Raw genomic sequence first — 20,457 nt, 5'->3', positions numbered from 1 at the left:
ACCACCAGCCTCATTTCAACTTGATCAACTGAATGCAACGCGGGGCCCTGAACCGGTGTTTAAAAAAAAAAAGGTATGAGCGTGTGAGGCGCAGCTGTGACACGACTAACGTGGATCATCTTAAGATTTAATGCCGATTCAGCCCTTGTCAAGGAATCGAGACGTCCGTCTCCAAACATCTCAAAGCCCCCGCAATTCCCTTGCAAAGACTTCTTATGTCTTTTAGGTGTCATCATCTCTCCTTGTCAGTTTTTTTTTTTTTTTAAAACCTTCAGGTGTTACATTTTAATTGACTCCTGCAAACATATCCAACCAACTCTCACACCGTCACGCTGTGTTGCTGAAAATGGAGGACATGAACGGGGCGTGCTAAATTAAATTCTGGACCGGCGTACCTTTCAACCGCCGCTTTGCATGATTCGGAAACCCGTGATTAAAACTTGTGGAAGTGAAACATGACGCCAGCTGCGTGAAGGACAGGAAGCACAACAGTCTTCAAAGATACTGTAGAGGTATGTTGGGGGAGGGTTGCACCACTGGCATCCACAGTCGTATGCAAAACTGAGGTTGTTTTGTTATTACCCTTATTGAATACTCTCAAGGTACTGCATTTTGTTTTTTTGTTGTTTTTTTTTGTTCTGTCTGTATGTCCCCAAGAAAACCGTCTATGTCAAGTCATTTTGTAAATTGAAGCAGTAATAAAAAATAGGTTGTATTATAATGTATATCATGCTTTCACTTTTTTTTTTTTTTTTTTTTCCTTTTCCTTTTCTTCAGTAAGACTGCAAGTTTTTCTCAAACTCAACTTCCTCATACCGGAAGCACCGATTCCTTCTCAGTACTCTTTCTCTCTCTCTCAGGAAAAATAACCTTAAAAAAAAGCCTTTTTTTTTTTTTTTTTTTTTAGAAATGCTTTTCCAGAATTATTCAGTCATCTGTGAGAGCATCTCTTTTGAAGAAGAGAGAAAAAAAAAAAAAAGAAAAAAAAATCCGAGTCCGAACTTCCACCTGGAATAATGAATCCCGTGTACTGACCTCTTCGAAAAGGGTTTCTAGCAAACATCGACTTTTACATGGAAAAACAGTTTTCAACACGCAATCGGACACATCCAGCAACAGAAAGGAAGAACACTTGGGATTAAACTCAACAGTCGTCTTGATTATTTACAGTAGGAGTTTGTGCCGCCTCGAAATGAGAAACACACAGGCATGGAGAAAGAAAAAGAAAGAAAAGAAAAAAAACAGAACGGAAAAGTTCCACCTCGAGGGGATTTGATTGCTACACGTTTTTTTTTCTTCTCAAAAGGTGCATGAACCACTGGTTCTTCTCGATAAGGTGCAGAAACCACCAAATTACTGCTCATAAAAAGGTGCAAAATCAGTTCAAACCCCCCCAAATAAAACCCATTCTGAATTTCCAGACTGAAGGGGGGGGGGGGGGGGGGGGGGGTGTAGGGTGTGGGGGGGTACACGAATAACCGACGGACCACTAAACACATTTGCACAAACCGAGACTTGCCTTCTTTAAACAAAGAAAAATGTTGCACACAGACACAAGATAGTACCATGCAACCTGCTTGCTTCAAGCAATATCGCCTCCTCCTGACACCCCCGTGTCCGTCAGCTTCTGGTTTTGGGGATTTCAATTTAAAAAAAGGCACATTCTAATAACCTAAATCTCTTTCTTTAGTTTCCTTTAATTCTTCAGTTTTGTATTTGCACAAACAAAAAAAAAAAAAAATGGCACCGGAGCTTCTCTTCAATAGTTCCCTGACAAATCTATCTGTTGAGCTGTCAGATCAATGGGGTGTTTTTAACCTTTCTACAAGTGATCTTCAAAATTGTGGGGCAACGTTTCATTTAAAGGAGGCCACTGTTGCAGGTTCACAACCCCGGAGGAAAAAAAAAAAAAAAAAAAAAAAAGAAGCTTATCAGAGTCAAACCAGCTCAAACAGACTCACCGTTCCTTTGTGAGAGGATGACGTGTGTCAAATTTAGCAGGTCAATCACTTTTACTGTAAAATAAAGATAAAAATAAATGACTGAGGTTCCTATGATAAGACTGCTTTATTCTACTCCTGCAAAAATAGCACTTTTCCTTATTTGACAGGACCTCTAAAAAAAAAAAAAAAGAAGAAGGAAAAAAAAAGAAAAAGAAAAGCTGAATAGTGAGATTTTAAAACAATCCCTCTCGCTCTATTTGCTCACACCATTCTTGGCATGGGCACACGTATAAATATAGTTTGTCGTCTAAAAATATGACCATCTTTGATTACCTGTTGCCCTTTAATTTTCTTTACAATCTTCTTAGCAAAAAGATCTCAACTCTTCTCTCTGGATCACTTTTCAGTTCACAGACGGTGAAACATGCCAAAGACGTTGAAAACAGAGAAAGATGAGATATATTTCCGTAAGACACTGCACAGTGAACACACACAGTCGAGAATCTCTGGTCTCAAAGAATGTGAGGTGGGTTGGAGAATATTTGCGCGGTGATGAGTGGAAGATGTGAAGAGGAGGAGGAGGAGGAGGAGGAGGAGCAGGAGCAGGTAGTGTTAATTCATTTGAATAATGTATCTATTTTTAATTTTTGTTCCTTTCCCGGAGGCTGGAATACAAGTTGTCAGGCTTGCATAGAGGAAAAAAATGCCACCGACACTGACATTCAATATACTCGTCACTTTAAGCCCCGCCCCCCTGCCCTCAGCCTGTCCACTCAGCCTGCACCGGTAACTCTCCTCAACACCTGCACATCGGGGAATGTATATACTATGCAACAGTGGATGCACTTACACACCTTCAAAAGAGAAGAGGAGACAGAGGGCGGTTAGGAGAGAACTTAAAGACCCTCTTGTTCTCCCTCTCTTCGGCGCCACCCCATTATACGGTCAGAAAGCAAAAAATATACGTTTTTATGTCCTGGTTACATCCGGGCGACAATAGTCGCCCCTAGCAGTGTAGTATAGACGGTCAAGATGTGAGAGATCAGCGTGGGCCAAAGAGTGAGGAGGCAAGCACAACTGGGGAATACTAGTATGTGCATCACCCGCACTTCAAAATCTTCCCGGACTACGAGGTTCAGAACAGCGGGCCGCCGTCGCCGCCGACACTTGGTAGCGATTCACCTGAGGAACCGCCTGACTCCATGCCGGCGCTGCCGGCGGCCTCCAGCACGGCGGCGTCAAACGTGGGATCTGCCCCGAGGGTGTCCTCCTCAGTCTTGACGCTGTCGGGGAGGAAAGCGGAGTAGGCGTCGCTCTCGGCCATCAGCAGCTTCAGCTTGGGTATCCAGCTCTTGCGGACCACACGCCGGGCGTTGGTGCACATGTCGGCCGCGATGGCGTTCATCTCGCTCTCTTTGAAGCTCGTGGCAAAGTTCTGACAGTAAACTAGTCCGGAGGGAGAACAGGAAGACGCCTCGAGTTAGGACGATTGGGGGGAGAAATACGGGTTCACAACACAAGCAGAACATCTCTAAAAACAAAAAGCATTTAGTGTTGATATTTCCACAAGACTATAATATTTAAAATAATAATAATAACAATAATCCAAAATCTGGAGCTATATTATACAATAATATAACAATGTCAGACCAGGACAATTGCAGCAGAATAACCTATGAAATACTGAAGTGCAGTTTCCTATAGAACATGTGTCTTATATGTTATATTCTTGTGTCCTTCTTGTGTGTCGTCATAAAATATGCAGTGCTTCAATTTCCAGATAAAAGTTAATGTTCAACCCCGTTACGATGGGGGCGGGGCCTCTGAGCAAAGATCAATGTTTTGTGCTCAATCACATGTTCGCCGTTTCCTTATTTTATCGGTTGTTGTGCACCGAACATGTAACTGACATGTTACTCACAGGACTTTCATACTGGGAGAGGCATATTGGAAGCCAGCTTCTCCCGCAGACATTCACCACCAGTCTGTGGTCTTAAATCTGACGCTGTTCAATATCAAACATCTTTTTCCCCCCCAAAAAAAGAAGCGTCGTTGGAGCAGTTCTTTTTCCAGCTCTCCATCGTCAGCTGATTTCACAACAATACCAACAACTGCAAAAGTCGGTGCAGAAATTATACCTCCTGAAAATGTTCACATCTAATGCACTTCCTAAAACATGTAGTGTAACAAGTGTTGCTTGTAGAGGGAAAAATTTTTTAAAATCAACCTGAAACACACCTGCTACAAAGCTTCCATTCATATCAAAACGCTTGTAAACTAATATCATTTAAATACAGAGCAGATGTAACTGGTATTAAAAACAAGCATTGCCTTTCGTCCACTTTATCTCAACACAAACCTGCTCCTAAACTAAACTGCATGTGACTTGTCAGCCAACTTCAACTGAAAAATAAACCATTGTTATTGTATTTATGAGATAAAGATGTGCTGCACCTTGTTAGGACACGTTTAATTGCCCGTTATAATACCCAAAGCTTTGTACAGTGTGGGCGTGGATGGCAAACATCTTCAATAAATAATCCTCATAATGGGAGCAGACAGCTCTGCTTTGTGAACGGTCCACAGATTATTTGCGTAAACTTCTGCAGCTGTGTGTTCAGGTTGATCGCAGTGGCAGTACTCGCAGTACTTGTATCTCCTATGTCGGTTTTCTGTGCACACTATCCTAATTAGGATTCAACTGCATGAGTGGAACGTTTCACAACTGATGCAGAGCAACTGCAACAAAGCGGCAGTTGTTTTGTTGACTCATTTCCAATGAATAGCTCACATGGGGGAAATAATAGGCTTTTCATGTTGACAACTGGACCACACATTGCGTTGTTAAGTCAAAGGTGGTTTTTTGTTTTTGTTTATTTCCTTGCCGAAGTTCCAGCACAGCATCACCTGCACGCAAGGTGCCAAGACAGTTTACGCGGACGATGATACGCAAGATTTACACGAAAAAGTCCTTCAGAAGAGAAAAGCTTGAATGTCTCCCGATCCGTAAGACAACTGGCATTTACCAGAGATACGGATGTGTTTGATATAATTCCGAGAAAACTAAAATACTAAAGCTCCTGATAGTCAATCATATCTCGAGACGAAGCAACTCTCTTCTACATTATGGTTTCAAAAATAGGATTTGTTTCTGTTTGTGGAGCCAAAGTTCCACACTGCAAAAACGTATAAATCTCGAGTGTAATGGCCTTGTGATCGTCATTGACTCTCTGTGTGGAGGTTGCATGTCATTCAGCTACTCCGGTTTCCTCCCACAGTCTTAAATTGTGTTTGAGGTTGAACGGTGACTCTAAATTTCTCATAGGAGTGAGTGTGTGTGGTTTTCTGTGTCGCTGCGTTTGCTATGAGATGGACTGATGACCTGTCCAGAGTGTATACTGACGTCGCACAAATATAAAAAATTAAATAAAAACACACGGGCCTGTTTGCTTGTTTATATATTTCTGCATAATAACATTACACTCGAGTATTCTTGTTTTGCTGATGCCAAATAAATAGCCGACAGATGAAATAACTCCAGATGTTTCTGATTTCAGGGTGCAGAGTCTAAACACCAGTATTGCGACACAGAGAATACAGCCTGACCTTAAAGTGACCTACTGTCAACTTTTTGTTACGTCACTGCGAAGCTTCACTTTATCAAGTCCAGGATTAATGACGGACCTCCTCCCCCTCGTAAACAGGAGTTCAGGGATTCAGTTTGATAAGCGAGTTAAATGGGGGGGGGGGGGTGCGTCCCACTGCTCATTGATTATTTTCACCTGCATCATTACTGTAAGGTGTGACATAATAACAGGTTGGTTTTTTTTTTACAGCACTGATGGTTATGGTTTTTTTTTTATCTACACTCATTAAAACCTGCACATGTTCTGTGGAAAGAAGCGAGATAATTATCAGCCAGTCATGTATGTTGATGCATATTTCCATTTTTCCAGGTAGGAGGCATCTTGAAGCAACTGAATCTGGTCAATTGAACTTGCACATGCAATGTGCTGACCAGTGTCGTGAGACGATGATGTAATGCGCGATTATGAATGCGTGTAGCCAACATCATCGGGCAAAATATCTGCATGCCTTTGAGCAAACAGTTAACTTTTAAATCGCTGAGACGGCAACCTCTTATAAACCAGTGCACGACCTGATTGGTCTCTCATGAAAGCGCTTTGTAAAGCAGTTTTGTGTTGTTTTTTTTTTTTCTTCTTTTTTTAAATTTTGCCCTATAAAAAAAGTTGATGACGAGAAGCAAACTTACATTTGACTGCGTGGAGCACTCGGTTGTCCAGGGGCTTGCGGCTCGGGTCGTTGGTGGACGAGCGGATGCCGGTTCCACAGCTGTTAGCCAGAGTGTTCCTGGTGCATCAAGATAAGAACGAGTTAAGCAGAACAGAGGAGAACAGAAATAGTTGTTTTCGCCCCCCCCCCCCTCATTCCTCTTGCACAGGCAGATAAAACAAAAACAAACTTTAATTTCTATATTAAAACTGGAGCTTTTTGCAACTTTACATGAAACACTTGCATAAATAGACGGCGGCACAGAAACAGAAGGAACGAACCTGTCAAAGAAGGCGGCCAGCAGCCTTCTCAGCAGCACCTTGTGTCTGGTCCCTGCGCTCACGTGACAATTCATTAGCTGGGCCCGTGATATGAACACAGACGTACCTGCAAGGAGCACGCAGATCAGAAACACATGAAGAAATGCAATTATGGGTTGAATCGATCTTGTTCCTCTTGTTTTTTTTTAAGGGTTTCTTGTTTCTTTTTCTGCATTTGATTTCATTTGTTTGTTTTAGTATTCAATACTATACTACTTTTGAAATACCACTATCACCCCGTGAAAGAATTCTTTCCTACAGCTCGGCGAACAATGAGAAGGTGTAATCCTGCTCTGTGAGGTAATCCAGATCTCATCACACGCCGTCTTCCACATAAACACACCAAGTCACATGTGCAAAACAGCCCTGCATGCCAGTGCCAAGCCCAGTCACTCCAGAACAGCTTTCTCCAAATATGCGTCTGCTCATGCCAACTTTCCTACGCCTGTTTAGATTCTTCTGACTTATGCAACCATAATTTTGCTTTTTAATTGTTCATCTGCACCTTTAAAACTCATTTTGACATTTTAAACCTATTACGAAGTTGGGAAAGGCTTCACGTGGCTGAACCACAATTGCATCTTTATATTCCAGGAGGCAAAACAACTCTTTTTTTTTTTTTTAATATACAACTTAGAATAAAAAAACAAATCCAAGACTATCATGAAAGATTAAAGCAATGACAAAATAAGAAAACCTACATTGTACTAATATGTTACAGCTTTAAGTGCTAATAATAAAATGAATCTTTTAAAAATATGCATTTTGAGAAAAAGAACTGTGATTCTGTAAGTTTCGGATTTTTAGGAAATAACCTTTCACCTCAATAGCGTCATTTCAGATGGTTGATCTTTTAGAAATGGTGGATGGTTTGAAGGTAGCCAATAAAATATAAACATTTATTTCAAAACGTGCTCGTTATTGGAAAAGAGCAGTTAAAACAGAAGGGACACGGTTTCATTTGTACTTCTCAGATGTGTTTCATACTTAGAGAAAGCACATCACAGTATCACAATGTGAAATAAAACATTTTGCAGTTTGACACGAAATCGCCATTACGTTGATCACAAGACTGGCAGCGTTGCACGTTGATATCACTCGGTAGCACCCTTCATGGGAAAATGATAAACCTGCTAAATCCACCATGAAAGCATTCAGTTATCTCAACAAGTTACAATTAAAGTGACGGATTGCGTGTGCCGGTGTGACGCCCCCAAAGAGTGGAAAATAAAGGTGCATAAAGGTCATCTGGACCCACAACTGCTTGGACTGAACGTTTACGTGGCATTAAAGACAGTGAGGAGAGATTATTTTGTTAAGTTTAGTTTCACTTGAAAAAAAAAAAAAAAACGCCCAAAAGTAAATGATTTTATATTTGTTTTATGTTGGGGAAAATGAAAATCAGGATTGTCAACATCGTTCCTTTGTTTACAGGGATAAGTGGCACCCTTGCCTGTAGGATAAAGGTTTCTTAAAACACACACACAGACACACAAAGCACACATACCTGAGACTAACTCAAGTTTCTCAGCAGGGTCTCCTTCTTCGTACAGTTTGGGATGACAGCGGTTTCCTATCTGAGCGATGAGTTCTGCGGGAAGACTCGTGAGATCTCGTCCTCGCATGCGACCCCGTGTCTCTGTGTGGTCCGGCAGAGCCTCGACACGTTCACCGGCAGCTCGACAAACACAAGACCACAGAACTACAATTAAATTTACGTCTCATCGACGTACAGCAAAGGCTTTGCAACGGTAGGTGCAACACAACCCAGAAATGCAATTAAATTTCTCTGCAGGAAAGATGACGATCAAAGCTGGATGTAATCCTTGAACTATATTAACACATTTATAGATATTTTAGCAGTGTGTTATTTTATTTTTTTGTCTGTACTTTGACCTGATAAAGTTCCATTTAAAACTGTAATGTAGCCATTGAATGCTTTAACACTTGTATTTGACCTCTATTGTCAGTCTGTTACCTGCAGCTCCCATGTTGAGCATGCTGTACATGGTATACATGTTGCAGATCTGCCTGTACTGCTCTTCGGCACATTCATCCGTCCCCTCTTCTTCCTCTTCATCGTCATGGTAGCTGATGGGTGAATCACTTGCATAGGTACTCAGAGTGCCAGGGCTGGCTCCTTCCGACATGCCGAGCCCTAACGCGGCGCTCCCGTTGGTGCCGGCGTTCCCGCCCATCCCCCCGCTGGCCACCATACCCGCCAGGCCGGTGGCTGTGGCGCCCATACCCATGGCCAGTCCCAGGGCTCCGGGGCTCTGGATTGCACTGCCCCGCACTGCATCCTGGGAATAACGGGCTGCTTTGCGGGCCCCGCCGCCTCCCCCCGAGCCTATGCCGCCTCCATCCCGGCTGCTACTGCCCTCCCACAGCCGCTTTGCTACCGGGGTGCAGACCACCGAGTAAGGAGTGGCCGCTTCGGGGTGGGTGGCTCCCTGCTCGGTCTTGACTCGGGCTACCAGAGGGAGCGGCGTCACGCAGCTGGCAGGCCGGGCCGCACCGTTACTGGTCTGCGTCACGGGGCTCTGCGGCTCCGAGGGTGGGGCCTCCTCCGCGTTAAGGCCCTGGGAGTCACAGCTGGGGGATGATACCTACGAATGTAAAGTACAGTTTTGTGGCAGCGTACTTTTTCAAGACCATACAAGAACCCTCATCGGATTGTTTAGGGATTTTGGCCTCAAAGACTTTAATTACATTTTTGTCAAAAGCTTTTGGTTTGTGAGGTTGCAAAAACGAAATATTTTTCATCATTTTTTATTTATTTTCCTTTTTAAATGCAAGAAAATGAGAAGACTGTCATTTTTTTAATGATTAGATTACAGAGGGGAGATTTTTTTTGCGGTCGCAGTGACAGACGAGAAAATAGAGCCCAATCTCTGACTCCAGCTAACAAAACGATTCTCTTTCATAAGATACTACCAAGCTACTACGACTTCTCATCTTTACGACTATGACATGTTTCTCATCCTAAAACTATTTTACCTTGAGGAAGAATTCAGTGCCTTTCTCCATGATCTGCTGGATTTGCAGGAAGCCAGCAGTATACATGAGGAGAAACTGGTCGCCCACTGTCATGCTGAGTCGGCCCGTGTAGCAGAAAGTCAAAATCTGCTGGAAGCTCTGGGGCTGCACAGCCGGTGGGAGCTCCACAATGGTTGGGCTTGACTCGTTGCCGCCACCACCTCCGTTATTGCTGCTGCTGAAAAGGTCTCGGAAGTAAGAACTGCTGGCCGCCAGAACAGCTCGATGAGCCTGAGGCAAAAAGAGAAGGGTAGAGTGTCCTCTTAGAAATTGTGAGATTTGATACATGAAATGAAAGAGTCGAAATGTCCATAGAAACTGGCGAATTGAATCATCTGAAGGGAGATAAGAGGGTGTTTCATATGATCTTATTTGGGCTTGCCACAGTGGATCAAATGTTTTATTTGGTGCAAGTGGTACATCAGATGACATAACCTGAGCAGGTGGGGGTTAAGCGCTATGTTCAGGGACCCACAGGGGTGATCTGTCGGAAATGAGATTCAAACCAGCAACCTTCTGGTCGCGAGATCCCCCTCAAACCTCGAGGCCGTCATTCACCTGCCACTGTCAGCACTTAGTTCGAACTCCAATTTATAGATTACATCACAAATGAGGATATACACATTTTGGAGTCCTAATATAAAACAGTACAGGCCAGAAAACATGCGTACATCTAACTTATCAACTTTTTATATTTCCTTAACATACCATCATAACAAATACAAAGAGGAGAGAAAATAAATGTAGCAAAAAAATTAAGATTAGATATACCCAGGAATTACTGCTGTTGGCTAGATTGACAAATTAACAAGTTGACATACAATTTAAGCCATTTTTGTTTCCAATAAAACCAGAAATGAGGAAGAGCAGTAATGAAAAGGCCATTTTTGACGTACTGGAGATGTGGGACATTATATGACATCAATATAGAGACTGAAACACTTTGAAAAGAAAGTAAACTTTATAATTACATAGCACTTTGACATTAAAGCTGTTAGAGTGTATCTAAACTGGAGATTGAATGATGCATTGTTCACCACAGCTGCGTAACTAAAGGAAAAAAAATAATACATGTTACGAAACGCGTTGCTGTCAAAACAGCCACAAATTGCTGGCCGTCAACCCCCCCCCCCCCCCCCCCCCGCCCCCCAAATAAAAGACAACAATTCTACCCTTGACATTTAATGTAAGTGCATTTGCCAGGATGAGAACAGTATTGATTTGATATTTCATCGGTACCTTGAAGGCGTGTCCTTTAACCACAACGGAGACGTCACAGTAGAGACCCTGCAGCCGCTGCTCATTCAGACACTCGAGAACATTGTTGCCAAAGTTTGGGATCGCCATCTGGAGGGTCTGGGCCATGGTGCGCCTACGCACACCACCAAGACGGTCTTGATGGGAAAGAAAAAGACAAAAAAAAAAAAGTGAATACAAGAACAGAAAGAGGTGAATACATTGCACCTTATTCTTATATTATTACAGATATTATTAACTTTAAAAAAGTAATCACTTTTAGCTTGACACAGTGGCTTTAGGGAAAATGGTGCAATGAATCTGCAATTTGTGGAGTCATTTGATCAAATTATGGACAGCTTCCTAATTTTCTGTTATTTTTTTTGATATTGCTAAAAGAGATGTCTGCAATAAGGGGGTATATTGGTTTTCAATGTGTGGGCCGCAGTGACGGTAGAAATCTGGGTGTCAAGGGGAGGCCTTTTTTTTTTTTTTTTTTTTTTTTTTTTTAGGAAATTGTCACTATTTCTTGTCATTTTTTATTCCAGGCCGGGTTTTTTTCATGGTGGAGTTTGCATGTTCTCCCTGCATGAGCAAACAAGTTTTCTCTAGGTCCTCCGGCTTCCTCCCACAGTTCAAAACGGGCTCGTGGACATGAATGTGAGGGTGTGTGAGACGTGTCTGTATCTCCAGTTGCCTTTGTCCACTCCAGTGGCCCTGCGATCCTGAATTGAATAAAGCGTTAAAGAAGAGGAAGGGATGGATTTAGACGACGGCTTTCTTTTTCACCATTTAATATTAGTGGTGTTTTATTTCTGCTTTGATGAGCATATAACTGCACAGCGGCTCATTGGGTGACACTTGAGTACGTGCATCTTCATGCACAATTTTGAGAATCACGTTCATGTTGGTGAGGCGAACGGTCATATTTTAAGCTGTTTCCTTGGTTTTGCAGCGTTTAGCAATGCAATGTGGGGAGAGGGTGTAATCTAACAAGGTCATAGTAAAAGGCAGAGAGCTCAGAGAAAACAAAACTGAAGTAAAAACGGTGAGGAATGTCAACTTGACTTTAAACGATAGGGCGAACTGGCTGACAGTCTTTTACTGGGAGAAAGCATTGTGTGACAGCGAGGCCAAATCATTTACAGTGAAAATTCCTTTATTCTTGAGAGAAGAGCTCCTGAACAAGAATTATATTCCTTGGCATAGCCGTTTGACATTGGCTGCAAATATTTCTTCAGACCGTCCTACTGAAGGCGTTTGGCAGGCTCACCGCAGTCAGATATTCCAAACTAACTTTTCTGAAACTTCCATGGATAATCTACACAGCTTTAATCATATACGTCACTTCAGCCTTGCAGTAGCCGTTATTGCCAGGGGCAGGCTCAGTAAAAGCCTTTTTATTTTCTGTCTTCTGTGAGCTATAAAACCCAGTGTGTCCTTGGATAACTGGGTCACGTTCTGTTATTCTATGTGCAAAAGTGTGTGTGTGTGTGTGGCCTAAACAAAAACCACATAGCATGTTTCTACTTTAGTCAACACCCAAAGACAAACATACCCCCTTGCCTTGCATTCTCTCCAAGACTGCTATAGCCCATTACGCCTATCAAAATTAGGTTGAAATAAACAGAGGTTTCCATTTGCTGTGTATATACAGACTGCTGGATACTCTGAAGACATGCAAAGACTCGGTGCTAGTACTAAACCAGTGTTTTTTCTTACACTACTTAGGATTTTCTTAATTGTATCATATATAACAATGGTCTCAGGAACCGGATTCCTATGCGCATGGCTTATGTACCCTCAGCCAGTATATGACCCTGACAATAATAGCTGAGAATACAACAGATCTGATGATCAGCCCACATGGCCTTTCATTGCCCACCAACCTTCAATTAAAGCAGACCGGTTCTAAGTATTTTCCTGTATACAAAGACGGGGACACAGTGTGCATACATAGCTAAAGCTACTACTTTGAAGAAATGGATGGGTTTGACCATGCGAGTGTTGCACTCGCACACAGGCGCGTATCAGCACACTAGTATGAGGACTGCAGCCCACCCTGCACGAGGCATACAACCAACTTTGGTGTGACTGACTGATGAGGGCCTGGAGTGAGCCACCCCATCATATCCAAAGCCTTTCATTTGGGAACTCGCCAAGCTCCAGGGTAAAGAGAAATGCTCTCTTTGTCTCCGTCTCTCTCAAGCTCCCTCTCCCTCATACTAAAACACAGATGCGCACACACAAACTCAAACAAACCCACAAAAGGCACACTGAGTCACACACAGACATTAGACAATACTGCTTGTTTACAGTTTGGCGAGCCGCAGTAAGCACACATGCATGCACAGAAAGACACACAATCACTGGGCCGAGAGCTGGGCGTGTTTGCACAGTTTGCCCTGACAGTGGGAGAGAATGTGACTGTGTGTGTTCATGTGTGCCTTTATGCACTAAGGAGGAGCGATGGGGCCTGCAGAGATGAGAGAGGGATCATCTCAGGTCTCGACTCCATTAAATATATACTGTGCAGCAATGCGTACAAATGAAATTCACCCAAAGTCACCTCAGGGCTTAGATCTCATACCAACCAGCCTGGAGGATAAAGTAGGTCAAACATACACTTAAAGACTTTCTTTAGGAAGCCAGAAGAACATTTTGCCTGCATCGAAAGGGCTCAAGTTATGTTATAATGGCAGGACTTTCAACATATTCCAGAACTTCCAGTCTGAATACTTTTCAGTTGTGTGAAGGCTTTGAGATCATAATGTGGACGATTAGTTTGGAGTAACACAATGAATTCCCTCTCCAGGCATTTCCTGGTTTTCCTGGATCGCTGGTGCCAGTCAAATCACGTCAAGACATAAATCTACAAAGGCCTGATCAACTTTGGGTTGAGATATTGGACGTGAGGCAGACATCAGCGTCTGACCTTCTGAACTCCATGAGTGCCACATGAGTGCATCTCCTCACAGGAAAACGTTACGATAAGAGGGTGATATAAGGACGGATTTGGCCCGTGTGCCAGTCTGTCCGCCTGGAGGTGCCGGGAACAGGGGGGGGGGGGGGGGGGACTGGAGATGTGGTGAGGGGACCGCGGGACAAACCTCGGCGGTGTACCGGTGCGTGTGGTCCTCAGGTATATTAATTTCAAGCAGTTTCAGGTGACGAGACGGCGGTGGTCCGTCGTCATCCCCCTCGTGGATAAGTCGCGCTGAAATGTCCGGTGCCCTCTCCCATCCGCAGCGGGCCTATGCGAGGTGGCTAACGCTAAGCTAACGCTCCTGTTAAATATTTTGGGTTCGTCCCGGCGCACCATCCACCTCACGCGCGCTCCGGCGCAGCCCCGCGAGCTGCAACGCAACGTCAAGCGTTTCCGCGATCAAACAACAAAACAAAAGACACTTACTGCCTGAGCGGACGAGGTAGCTGTGCTGCGACGCCGGTTGTCAAGCCCAAAATGTTGCTTATTTAAATATTTTGGTGATGGGGGAAATCGCTCCCCCTGCCATTCTCCATTCTACCGACATCAACAGGTCATCCCAGGACACGCAGCAGCTGAGGGCGAGCCAGACGGAACCAGTGCGGCACGGAGCGGGAGGGGGGGGGCGGGAGCACAACAAGGCACAATTCTTTGCAACCGGCGCTTGCAAAGGGGCTGCTGTGCCAAAAAAAAAAAAACCAAAAAACCTGCCCGTCATTGCATTTTCGCATATTTCTTTCTTTCTTTCTTTTTTTGCGAAGCCTCGTGAAAGTTAACCAAACTCGACCCGAACAGCGCATCGATATGATGGGGACGATTTCACAGTTTGGACAGGGTTGGGTGGGTAAAAGTTTGGATTGTGCAAAGTAACACACTTACCCCATCCAAAACTTATAATTGTCTATCCTGCTGGAGTGTGTTTATTATCAACTGCACCCCCATACAATAAGATTAATGGCGCTAACTGTAAATCCCCCCCCCCTCCCTCCCAGCGCCTCCGCCGCCGCTGGATCCTCAGACGATCCCGGCGTGACGCCGCACGCGGCGGCGGAGGAGAGTGGACACTCACCCCCGCGCTGGGAAGCTGATGCAGAGCCTTCGGTTCACAGGAGGAGACGCAGCGCTCTCTCTCCCCGCGTTCCCTCGCTTCGGACGGCCATTCAGTGCCAAAGCAGAGGCGATATCAGCGCCATCGAGGGCGGTACAGTATCCCAGGGGATTGCGGAGCGCAGAGCCACTGATCGCACTGAGCAGCAGAGGAGGAAGACAAGCATGACGCGCTCGTCATTCAATCGCATGATCGTTCCGAGCGCAGCCTCAATTTGGGGAGACCTATCCCACAGCATACACTGTTTGCGCATTGGCACAGCAGCAGCCTGCGAGGAGAAACCGACTATCTATCTCTCTCTCTCTCTCTCTCTCTCTCTCTCTCTCTCTCTCTCTCTCTCTCTCTCTCTCTCTCTTTTGGGTCTGTCTCTTTCCCTCTCCGCATATGAAGGGATAGAGTTGGGAAAAGTAGGCCGTGTGTGTACACACTCATTTAACTTGAGTGAACTCTGTGCGCATGTAAAGTAGGGATAAGGGATAAAGCCGCACCCTGGCTGGCTGTAAACCAGCGAAACCCTATGTGCTTGGACCCAATGCATGGCGCACTGACACCTATCACACCTACACAAACACACTATCTCTGCTGACATACAGTTTACCTTCCAAGTGTGCAGAGGCATGATTTTTAGCAACCGACGACACGTGTTGAAGGTTCCAAGTGGAGGTCAAACGAGTTCACAGTACCCTCCTCATGGCTTGGATCAACAATATATCCTTTGCATCTTTCATGTACATTCATACCAGTGGCGGCTGGTGATGCATTTCTTAGGTGGGGCTCTTCATTATTATTCAATTTCAGCCGATATTAACTTCATTCAAATTCAGTGCGTTTATAAACCACATTACAACAAGCTTGCCTTTATTTTTATTTTTTTATTTTTTTTAGATCGAGCCACCACTGATTCACACCAATATCCATCCTGTGATTTATGTTTATATATTGAGAAAGTGGAGTAAGCAGAAGTGTCAGATTTCACATGCAGACAGGGAGCACGGAAACACACAACTTTACTTGTGGAATTATGGTAAGGGCTGCGTAGTGATGAATTGGTAAGAATTGTCACCTTATAGCCAGAAGGTACTGTGTTTGGGTCTTGGATGGCTTCCAGAGCCTTTGGAGTTTTAATTTCCTTCCCGTGCATGCATGGGCTTTCTCCATGTACTCCAGCCTAAAAACATGTACTTTCGATAAATCGGTGTCATGTTGTTCAGTCGATGGCAATATATATTATGTGGGTGTGTGAGTGACTCCAACAGATTGCCAACCCTAAATTGGGTTACGCAGTATAGAGAATAGATTGAGGAAGTCATGTTTTTATGAATGATTCCCATCACACAGCATCATTTGATAAATATACTATAAGACAGCATATAATATAGTAGTGTGAGATTGTATAGAAAATGAACCAAGACCGAGTGTTTGTTTTCTTTAGGTAGCATTAAAACAAAATACTTTAAAGTTTATGCACCTAAAGTACATCTTAGCTGTTTCTTTTCAAACTCATTGTCTTGGTGCACAGAGCTGCAAATGCTGCAAACTGTGTCAATGTTGAAATATTGATAAACCTTAATGATACGGCACACAGCTTTCTTCCATTATTGAGATTCTGGATCTTTTGTGAAAACAGTACGATAAGTCCCACACTATATTAAAGCACACCACTTTCCTCGAGAAAAGATGGTTTTACTTTCTGCAATCACATTTTCTTATATGGTTGTTTTGTATAGTGTTTTGGTAGCAAAGTTCAAGTTTGAATTTGGTCCAAAAAGTACGCAGGAGGTTCAACTTTCACCATATTCAATTGCCCATCACAGAATCATAACATACAACCTCAGACTAAGGGGATTTGATTCACAGCAAAACACACAAAACAACTTCAAATGGAAAAAAGAAATTGGCGCTTGAGAAAGCGTGAACAGTGAGTGCCAATACAAAAGTGTTTGGAATAGTTCTGATTGTCAGACCTTGAATACAAACATGCCTCATCTCTCTGCACTTGTGCAGATTTGCTCTGTAAACCCAACGGAAAACTGAGAAGTAAAAGTTAAGTTCCGCATTTGTGAGCGTATTCAAACAGTTTTAACAATGGTTGGTTGAAAACAGAGTGAGTGAACAGCAGAAATGAACTGATAATTGTTCGCTAAAAATAACAGAGAGGCGGAGGAAACAGCAAAAATGTTTATGGTTGCTGTTGTTTCCCCAGCAATATTGTAAGTACTCTAAATACACATTCCACAGATTAAATGTCCAATACAAGGGCAATCAGTGAATTCTGAACCCCGCCAAGGGTAACTGCCTTTAATCATTTATTTACTTAGGTGATCACATGATTTTATTTCATAATTTGAAAGAACACAAGATAAGACAATGAATGAATGAGTTACACTTTATTTCAAATATACAAATATTGAGAAAAAAAGCAAGAAAGGAAAAGAGAAACATTTAATTTGAATTGGTAAAACAAAAACAAAAAACAATGAAGCAACACTTCCCACTTGATCCACATTTGTATGACAAAAAGGAGTAGGAAGAAGTAAAAAAGATGTATTAACTCCTCCCCCTCAAACACTCGGTGACAAAAGTCCCTTGTAATTTAATTTAACACCAACAATTGCACAGAAGATCATGATAAACTTTGGTACTTTTAATGTAGTATTTTCTTTTAAACCAGCAGACCATCACTAAGATAAACTGCTGTACTTGTCAAAGTATCAATCCCGTATATCTTTTCTTAATTTGAATTATATTTGATGATTGTTTTATCTTAGTCCTTAATCCGTTCCACCTCTTTACTCCACAGAGTGACATAGAAGCTTTTTAGAGTGGTACGCACTTTAAGGCATCTTGAAATTTAACTTTCTTCTAAACTCATAGCCACTCACTGTATCACTGAATGGTTTCTGGATGTTACCTGGTAATAAGTTATTCTTTGCCTTGTACAAAACTTGAGTAGTTTTGAGCTCTACCAGATCCATGAATTATAACATTCTTGATTGTAGAAATAGTAAATTAGTGTGTTCACGGAAGTCAACCTTATAACCAATTGTTATTGCGCTTTTCTGTAAAATACAGATTTTTTGTAATGAACTTGCATATGTGTTTCCCCTGGCCTCCACACAGTAAGTTCATATATTAATATATATATATTGCAAAATGAATATTTTCATTTGTGATAATTATTTTGATCCGGATCACCACCAAAATAATTTTAACGGGTACTTCCTTTGATTAAAAGGAATTGTGTACCAATTTTTATGAAGATCCGCTCTTTAGTTTTTGAGATATAAACACAGATGATCTTACAACCTCCTTGACAAAATCTGAGTGATTGTGATGTTCAGCGTTACCTTTTATAGGCTCAAGCCTTCACAACCTGAAGCTTACAAAGGGTATAGAAGATGATTAGATGGATTTTACAGATCGGTTGGCATTTTGAAGACAGTACTAAATCAATGTACATAAATCGGTGCTTATAAAAAACGTATGCAGAGTGAAAACGTGGAACACACAAACCCTACAGAGCCAAAGTACAGGGTCACATGAGAGTTTATGTGTTGATTTAAAAACAAAAAAAAAGTATTTTGAAAAGATTATTAAGGTTATTATTGTTGTTAGAGTTATGGAAACTTAGTTGTGTTTCTTTAAGGTAAAAGAATAGGAAACACATTATGTCAAGGCCCCACAAGGACGACACCACAAGTCTGTGTGTACATGTTTCTTTTTATGATGTTTTGGCAAACCAATATCCATTAATGCGCTTAAATTCTTGGAACTTGTACTTGTAATTCTTATGGGGAAAACCATTATGGTTGCAGTTAAGAAGGAGTTTGGAGGTTTAACCAATTGTCAACGTTAAATAAGGTTACTTAGCAGTAAATACATTTGTATGAAAATAATGAAATGTTTTCCTCAATCATTATTATGCAATTTGTATGATATAAGTAATGCTTCCAACCTTCTCCCAGAAAGTATATTGCTAAATGCGAGACTTATTCTGATTTTTGTTCAAGATGAAGTAAGACCCACTTAAGCACACCAGTTTTCTTACCTTCCCAAAATAGATATTTAAAAAAAAACATGACTGATGCCATTGCCATTGGGATGATGTTACTCCTACCATCCTGCATAGATCTCACAATGTCTTCGAAGTTATGTGTGACAGCATTTAACATGCTTTTTGTAAGGGTCTTCTATTTTTTGCTTATTTGGTTGATTGAAGAACCTCTTAGCGTGTCTTAAAGGTATAGCTTTTCCTAAATGAAATGAGAGCAGTGAGAGTGCCACTTCAGATTGGTCAGTTGTTGCTGTAGGCCATCCACGGTAGTTGTTTTTTTTTTAAGCTATGTGAAACATAAATGTGAAACATAATTTTTTTAAACATGGACAAAATTTCATTGTTTGAAGTAGTGTGGACCCAGGGTTTGAACTGGTGAGTTATAATCCTGTTGTTTTTTAATGACGCTTCAGTGTGTTAATAATCTAACAACATGGTGCCTCACTTTACTCCTCCCATTGCTCTTGATGGCACTGGTGCAAATGACCTTAACTATGAGAGGTAACAAACTGCTTCTTTAAATTAAACCTGGATTCAATTTGTTAATGGGTCCACAGCACGACATGTTACTGTTGTTATGGTTGATTGGTTTCTGAAGGATTGTTTTAAGATTTTGTGTACCTCGGTTGAGACTTGTGAGGCCGTGTGAAATCACAAGATAAATGATCTAAAGTAAAGGATGAAATAGTCTTTTTATGTTGCTCAATCCCCCTTTAGTTTGATACCTTTATTCACAATGTAGTATACAATGCATTTGTGCTTACACCTGAGCATGTGGATTTAACCTCTGCCTTTGTCATGTCAACAATTGCAAGCAACATTGGTATCAAAGCTTTGACAATGTGAAGATACGTTTGCTTGAGAGATACTTTATGGAGGCCTTGGGGGGAAATATTTCTCAACACTTAGTTAACCTTAACCAGGAGCAGTGGGCTGTTGAAGCGCAGCCCCCTTGGAGAGGTTGGCAAACAACCAGCAAACTTGCTTGCTTCTCCGCCAGACCATATTTTGTTTGACATTATCATTGCAGACAGAGGTCTGAAATCTTAGCAAACTGCTTCTCTGTTCGATAACTTTTTTTTTTTTTTCTTTTGGGTGGGGGGTACTCATTTTGTTATCCAGTTAGAACTGACTGAGGCTGTATGTTCATCTCAGGACTGTGCTGCCTCAGGCTGGCACATTAACCTGCTCAGTACAACCAGTCTCCACTATCGCCTCGTTGATTCAGGTACCAAGATGTTTGGCGATAGGGTATCCCTGGTTTGTTTAGACCCATGGAAGGGGTCAAGCAAGGACCTAGAGGGAGGGCGTTTGGCATAAGTGGATGGGAGGGTGTCAGACAGGGAGACGCTCTCAGGCAGCCTGCTGGGCAAGGTGCCCCGCTTCCCCCGCTGGCGGCCCCTTGGCACTTAGACTGGCAGCAACATGCTGTGACTCCATCCCAGCAACAGCGTCACAGATTTGGGCAGGCTGCCATG

The 20,457-nt window shown here is 42.5% G+C and overlaps 1 protein-coding gene across 3 annotated transcripts; it reads right to left on the bottom strand.

Moving 5' to 3' along the window:
• Positions 1-780: 780 nt before the first annotated feature.
• On the bottom strand, positions 781-15,227 carry nacc1a (nucleus accumbens associated 1, BEN and BTB (POZ) domain containing a). Of its 3 annotated transcripts, none has more exons than XM_080488414.1 (8): positions 14,887-15,227; positions 10,835-10,989; positions 9,557-9,826; positions 8,535-9,165; positions 8,064-8,234; positions 6,518-6,623; positions 6,217-6,314; positions 781-3,389 (listed from the first exon to the last, which is right to left on the bottom strand). In XM_080488414.1, the coding sequence occupies exons 2-8, from the start codon at positions 10,958-10,960 to the stop codon at positions 3,079-3,081; spliced, it is 1,713 nt and encodes a 570-aa protein (XP_080344540.1). In that variant the 5' UTR covers positions 10,961-10,989; positions 14,887-15,227; the 3' UTR covers positions 781-3,078. The 3 variants fall into 3 exon arrangements, with proteins under 3 accessions (XP_080344540.1, XP_080344539.1, XP_080344541.1); XM_080488413.1 differs by lacking the exon at positions 14,887-15,227 and adding an exon at positions 14,244-14,423; XM_080488415.1 differs by lacking the exon at positions 781-3,389 and having other exon boundaries at positions 6,172-6,314.
• Between the last annotated feature and the right edge of the window lie 5,230 nt (positions 15,228-20,457).

This window comes from Lipophrys pholis, assembly GCF_963383615.2.
Source record: "Lipophrys pholis genome assembly, chromosome: 19".
Taxonomy (NCBI): domain Eukaryota; kingdom Metazoa; phylum Chordata; class Actinopteri; order Blenniiformes; family Blenniidae; genus Lipophrys; species Lipophrys pholis.
The sequence above is the reverse complement of the archived record's forward strand: the minus strand, read 5'-3'. Positions and strand labels throughout refer to the sequence as shown.